The 6432-nt window shown below is 58.1% G+C and overlaps 1 protein-coding gene across 1 annotated transcript; it reads right to left on the bottom strand.

Annotated features, from left to right (window-relative positions):
* Positions 1–1679: 1679 nt before the first annotated feature.
* Positions 1680–5874, bottom strand: CD93 (CD93 molecule). The gene has a single exon (XM_086879339.1). The coding sequence runs from the start codon at positions 5473–5475 to the stop codon at positions 3724–3726; it is 1752 nt and encodes a 583-aa protein (XP_086735465.1). The 5' UTR covers positions 5476–5874; the 3' UTR covers positions 1680–3723.
* Positions 5875–6432: the final 558 nt, after the last annotated feature.

The following is a 6432-nucleotide window of genomic DNA, read 5'->3' as shown; positions in this document are numbered from 1 at the left end:
AAAAATAAAAATAAAAATAAAAATAAAAATAAAAATAAAAATAAAAATAAAAATAAAAATAAAAATAAAAATAAAAATAAAAATAAATTAATTAATAATTAACTCTTCTTTAATCCCATCGGACGCTTGGGATCTACCACAAAAATCGAAATGTCCACGGGATTTAATTCCAGCAGCAGGGATGAACCTCAGGGGGCTTGGAAGGAAGAATTTATCCAAGCAGGATCATTCCCAGGAATCTCCTGGAGGGCTGGATAATTCTGACCTTTCCTGGCTTTAGGAACATCTGTTGCTCACACAATTTTCACTTCACAATTTCCAATTCTTCTTCCACTTCTCCTTTTACTTCTGTTTTTTTCCGGGGAAAACCACCAAGAAAAGGGGAGAAAACATCCCAGCAAACCACAGGAAAAGAAGGAAAACGGAATGTGGTGGAGAGGAAAAGAAAAAAAGAAACAATAAATTTCTGCTCCTGCCGTTATTTTTATTTCTTTTATTTATTTACCTATTTTTTTTGGTTTTTTTTTTTTTTTTTCAGTAACTGCAAACCCAGATAAAAAATTCCTTGCCCAGGATTTTTCCAGGAAAAAACACAGCCTTCCCAAACAATGATCTGGCTCCGCTGGCCTTGCCCCACTGACAAGGCTCGTCCCTGAAGGATGACGGGGCGGGAGGAGCGGGATCCAGCGGGATCTCATCGTTCCCTTTTATCCCACTGAGTCAGGGTGCCAGCACTGCCCTTCCTGCTTTTCCTCTTCCCGATCCCATTAATCACCTTCTCCCTGCCTTTCCCTTCGGCTCTGACTCATCCCTGGGCCCTCACTCCGCTCCGAGCGGGCACTTGGAATGCTCGGCCTGACCCCCGGATCCGGGAGCTGGCGTCAGCACAGGGGGGGATTTTTGGCTTCTCCGCGGGGTTTTGGGATGAGGTTGCTCTGCTGGAATGCTGGCAGCTGTCCATGAGGGAATGGAAAGCGATGGAATGGAAAATATTCTGAAATATCATGGGATAATAGGACCTAAAGGGGTCCATCCTATTCATTGATCCCAAAAAAACCCTCCTGCGTGGAGCGCTGCTGAAACCAAAGGGATTGCTCATGGGTTTGGGATCTTGGTCGTGGGATTGGGGCCTTGGCGGTGGGATTGGAGCATTGGCTGTGGGATTGGAGCACTGGTTGTGGGATTGGGAACATGGCCATGGGATTGGGACCTTGGCTGTGGGATTGGAGCATTGTCTGTGGGATTGGGACCTTGGCCATGGGATTGGGAACATGGCCACGGGATTGGGACCTTGGTCGTGGGATTGGGAACATGGCCACGGGATTGGGACGTCAGTCACGGGTTTGGGGCCTTGGCTGTGCGATTGGGAAGATGGCCATGGGATTGGGGCCTTGCTCACGGTTTTAGGACCTTGCTCACGGACTCGGGCCCTTCCTCCTGGGTTTAGGGCTTTGCTTGTGGCTTTGGGACCATTTTTGTGGGTTTAGAACCTTCCTCGTGGATTTTGGACCTTCCTTGTGGTCTTGGGGTCCAACACAGCCCATCCCACTGCTCCCAGCCCATGGCCCCTGCCCAGGACCACAGATCCTGGGAAAGGCTGAGACCACGGGATAAGGAAAGGATTTGGGATCGCCACCCACCGCCGTGGGGAACACAAGGATTAGGAGCACCAGAACACGGATTTTTAGGAATATCTTTATTAAAACCCGCTGCAAACACATTTTTGTTCGGGTTCTCTTGGAATTTCATCCCGAGAGAGGTGCTGGGATAACTTTATCCTGCAAATCCAAGAGTTTCACCCTGGGCAAACACAGCACTCATCCATGACAGAAGAATTCCCAGGAGCAGGATGAACATCCCGTCTCCTGTGGAAGACAGAGCACCAAATGATCCTGCTCCCATCTGTGGGATTCACCAGGCCCTGGATAACTCCCAGAGGAGGCCACGGATCAGGATGTGGCAGGAAAAACGGGAGACAGGAGGTCGGACGCAGGTGGAATTGCACCAGGAGGGAGGATGCCACAGCAGGAAATATTCCATTAGGGAGAATCCAGCCTAAACCTTGGCACAAATTCCCGTCTTCCCCCAGCTCTGCCATCATTCCCCACTGGAATACACAGAGGTTGCAACAGAAATCGGGATCATGGATTTTTTTGGGGAATAAACAGCACAGCTCAGGTTTTTCCCAGCTCTGATTCCACCCTCATCCTTCCTTTTCCATCCTTATAGCCTTACATCCCATAAAAACCCCCACTTCCCACAGACCCCGAAGATCCCACAGACCCCAGGCCTGCAGAATTTCATGGGATAATTCATTCCCTTCATTGATCCGGCTATTCCCAGCACTCTGCCGGCTTGGGATTTGGGAATTCTCGGCAGGATTTCCAAGAATCCCTCTGCAGCATTGCCCCCCGTTCTCCCAACCCCGGCAGCGCACGGAAAACTTTCCTTCCAGCTCCCTTTTCCTGTTTGCGGCTCACAATGGAGCCCCGAGACAAGAAAAAAGCAGGAAAGGTTTTTCCTCGGCACACGGAATGACAGGATGCAGCTCCCTGCCCACCGCAAACTCCTTTGTGTTCCATTCCCATTCCCGGAGCAACTCAGCCCCAGGGACAAAATAATTCCAAGAGAAACTTCAGGAACCCTTCAAACCCTGTGGCTGAGCACAGATAAACCATGGAGGGGTTTATCCAGGAGCTGCTGGATGTGACCCTCGGGATTCCGGGGAGAACTCCCACTGGAAAGGCTGGAAGTGGCTCAAGGAATTTTGGGAAGCACCCGGGTAGCAACTTATCCCAGCGAGTTTTTGGGGAGTTACGAGCTTTAATAATAATCAGCAAATATTCCAATTCCTTACGCAGGGAAAGAGGAAAAACTCGCTCAGCCTGGAGCCGGGAAGGATCCTTCCCAAAAAAACTGATCCAACAGGAAAAGCCCAGCCTCCCATGCGGCTGATGGGAAGAAGAGCATTGTTTGCTGTGTTTAGAACGGGATCTAGGCAGGATACTCTGGTGGTTATTCCAAACACAGCTTTTCCTACCTTTATGCCATTCCTTGGCTCCGTGCTGAGCCGTTTTCCCTGGTTTCAGCTGGCGGATTTGTAATAAAACCCCAAAAATATCCCTTCAACCCTACCCTGGCTGGGCCTGCAGGGGCCTGCTCCAGCTCTGCCGGGGCACATCCCGGCTGAAAACCTTCTCCATCCCCATCCCAAACCCTTCTCCATCCCTGTCCCAATCCCTTCTCCATCCCCATCCCAAACCCTTCTCCATCCCCATCCCAAACCCTTCTCCATCCCCATCCCAAACCCTTCTCCATCCCCACCCCAAACCCTTCTCCATCCCCATCCCAAACCCTTCATCCCTGTCCCAATCCCTTCTCCATCCTCATCCCAATCCCTTCTCCATCCTCATCCCAATCCCTTCTCCATCCCCACCCCAATCCCTTCTCCATCCCCATCCCAATCCCTTTTCCAGGAGAACGAGACAAGTGCAAGTCTGGAATGTTCCAGGGGGAGCAGGAGAATTCCAAGTGAGCCGTTTCCCTTCAGGAGCGCGCTCCCATAAATCCCAATTTGCCTTTCGGAGACAAATTCCACCCCATTCCCTTCCCCTCCCTCCCCTGGAGCAGCAGGACTGCAGATCCCACCGGAACGGCCAGAGGAGCTCCCTCAGGGCGCAGAGCATTCCCTGCCAGCCTTCCCTTGGGATTTTTAACCCCCTCCTACCTGCGCTCCCCGCGGCTCTCGGGCTGCTCGGGCACCCAGCAATAATTATCGGCCGCGCTTTTGGCCGGCGGCTTCTCCCTCCTGGCCGCCCTTCTCCTGCAAGCCACGAGCGCCAGGGCGAACGCCAGCAGGAGCAGGATGGCCACCAGGCTGCCCACGATGTAATAGAGCAGCAGCCGCGGGCCGTCCGAGTCCGAAGCGGCTCCAAACCCCGCCGTGGGCATTCCCAGAGTCCGCGGGATGCTCGTGGTCCTTGGGATGCGCGTGGTGCGTGGGATGCCGGAGCTCTGGGGGATGCTGGAGCTCGGTGGGACGATGCTGGAGCTCGGTGGGACGATCCTGGAGCTCGGTGGGATGATGCTGGAGCTCGGTGGGATGCTGCTGGAAGTCTGGGGGATGCCGGAGCTCCCCGGCGGGATGCTGCCGGAGCTCGCTGGGACGCTGCTCGGGATGGCCTCCGCGGGGCTGCAGCCGCGGCCATCCCCGTCCCGGAGGGAGCCGGGCGGGCACAGGCACTCGTAGCCGCCGGGGAAGTTGCGGCAGGCGCCGGGACACGGATCCCGCAGGCATTCATCCACATCCAGGCAGGAATCTCCTCCTCCCGGCTGCCGCTGGAAGCCGGGCCGGCAGGCGCAGCGGAAGGAGCCGGGAATGTTGATGCAGAGCTGCGGGCACGCGTGGGGCTGGGCGCACTCGTCCACGTCGTGGCAGAGGCGGCCGGCGGGCCCCGCGGGGCGGTAGCCGGCCCGGCACAGGCACTGGAAGCCGCCGGGGAAGTTGCGGCAGCGCTGCTGGCACGGCCCGGACTCGCACTCGTCCACATCGGAGCAGCCGCGGCCGTCGGCGGCCAGGACGTAGCCGGGCTCGCAGGAGCACTGGAAGCCGGCGGGCAGCGGGCGGCAGGAGCCCTGGCAGGGGTTGGGCAGGCAGGGATCCTCGGGCAGGCAGGACACCGAGTCCGGGGCCAGCACGAAGCCGGGGTGGCAAGCGCAGCGCGGGGACTCTCCGGGCCCGTCCAGGCAGAGCTGCTCGCAGCCGCCGTTGCGGTGGCCGCAGGCCAGCGGGCACAGGGGGCCCGGGGGGTGCCAGGCGAAGCCGCCGCCCTCCAGCGGGCCCTTGCAGACGGCGAAGGCCGAGCGGCCGCCGCTGTGGCAGCTCACCTCGGCCAGCGTGCCGAAGGGCGCGGCGGCCAGGCGCGGGGCGCGCACCCCGAAGGGAGTGCTGTAGGTGACGGAGCCGCGGGCGGCCAGCGGCCCGCACATGCCCTGGAAGCTGAACTTGCAGAGGAAGGCGGGCAGCGAGCTCCGGCAGGCGCGGTCGCTCCAGCCGCCGGGGCCGTGCGGGCCGGGCGGGCGCAGCGAGACGCAGCGGGGGCTCACGCAGGTCACCGCCGGCTCCACCGCCCACTCCGAGAAGTCTCCCGGCTCGCCGCCCGCCGCCCAGGAGAAGCCTCGCAGCGGCTCCTGCGGCCGCACGCAGTGGCCCCGGGGCAGGGCCAGCCCCAGCCAGGCCGGGCCGGTCCAGCGGGCCGCGGCCAGCAGCTCCCGCAGGCGCTCGGCCTCGGCGGCGCTGCCCACCGCGGCCAGGTTACCGCCGTTGTCCCGGCAGCGCTCCTGCGCCCCGGCCCAGGTGCTCTCGTTGCGGTGCAGGGTGTAGCAGGCGCCGGCCGCGCACAGAACCTCCACGGCCGCCCCTCGGCAGCGCCAGGCCAGCAGCAGCAGCGGCAGCAGCGGCCGGAGCGCGGCCATCCCGCCGGACAAGTGACCGAGCGACCGGAGCGCGGTCACATCCCCGTGTCCCGCCGAGCTCTCCCCGAACGCATCCTGTGCTCCCGGCTTTCCTATTTATCACCGGAGGCCGCGGCTTCCTGTAGCGTGCAGCTCCCTGGCTTCCCTTTCCCGCCGGCTCCTCGCTCCCATCCCAAAGTTTAGGGAAGAACGCGTCCCTGCTTTTTTTCCCCCTTTTTTAAACCTTTTTTTCCCTCCCCCCCCCGCTTCCAAGAATTTGATTTATTCCCTCCGGCGGCACCAGCTGAGTTTTCCAAGGCCTTAATAAGGGCCGGGAGTTTTCAGGCACGTGTTGCTAAAAAAAGGGGAAGGAAAACATCCCGGCTGAAAAAGCCGTGGGATCCGTGGATACCGGCCTCTGAAAACAGCAAAATAATAATAATAAAAAAAAAAAGGGAATATTTGGCGCCGGCTCTTCCCGCGCACGCGCGGAGATTCCAGAGCGTTTTCCCCTTTCCTTAAATAGATGGAAGAGCCCTGAAATAGGAGCTGGGCCGTGGGAAGGTCCTGGGAATGCCGGGATGGAGCCAAGCTCGGCCGGGCTCCGGTGCCATCCCCAGCAGCGCTGGATGAGGATCCCTCCCGGAATTCCAGCTTCATCCATGAGAATTCCAGAGGAACAGGGCTGTTGGGATGGTCCCTGGTAACAACTGGGCTGATCCCAATTCCCTCCTCGAATTCCCAGGGTTTCCCCTGGAGCTTCCCTCTGGCTGATTCGGGATTTAACCCTGGGAGTCCGGGGAATCTTTTCCCGCCTGGCACAGCCCTGGATCCACTGCCCATTCCAGGATTTCTTGGCTCAGGTGGGCTTGGAATTCCTGAGGGAATGGCCGTGATCCAGCAGAGAAATGAAAACCGGGAATCTGCTCCTTCGCTTCCCTCCTGAATGCAAAGAGCTGTCAAAAATCCCAAGAAAAA

The sequence above is a fragment of the Cyanistes caeruleus genome, chromosome 2 (genome assembly GCF_971803275.1).
Source record: "Cyanistes caeruleus chromosome 2, bCyaCae1.hap1.1, whole genome shotgun sequence".
NCBI lineage: Eukaryota > Metazoa > Chordata > Aves > Passeriformes > Paridae > Cyanistes > Cyanistes caeruleus.
Note: the sequence above shows the minus strand (reverse complement) of the source record. Positions and strands in the feature narration are given on the sequence as shown.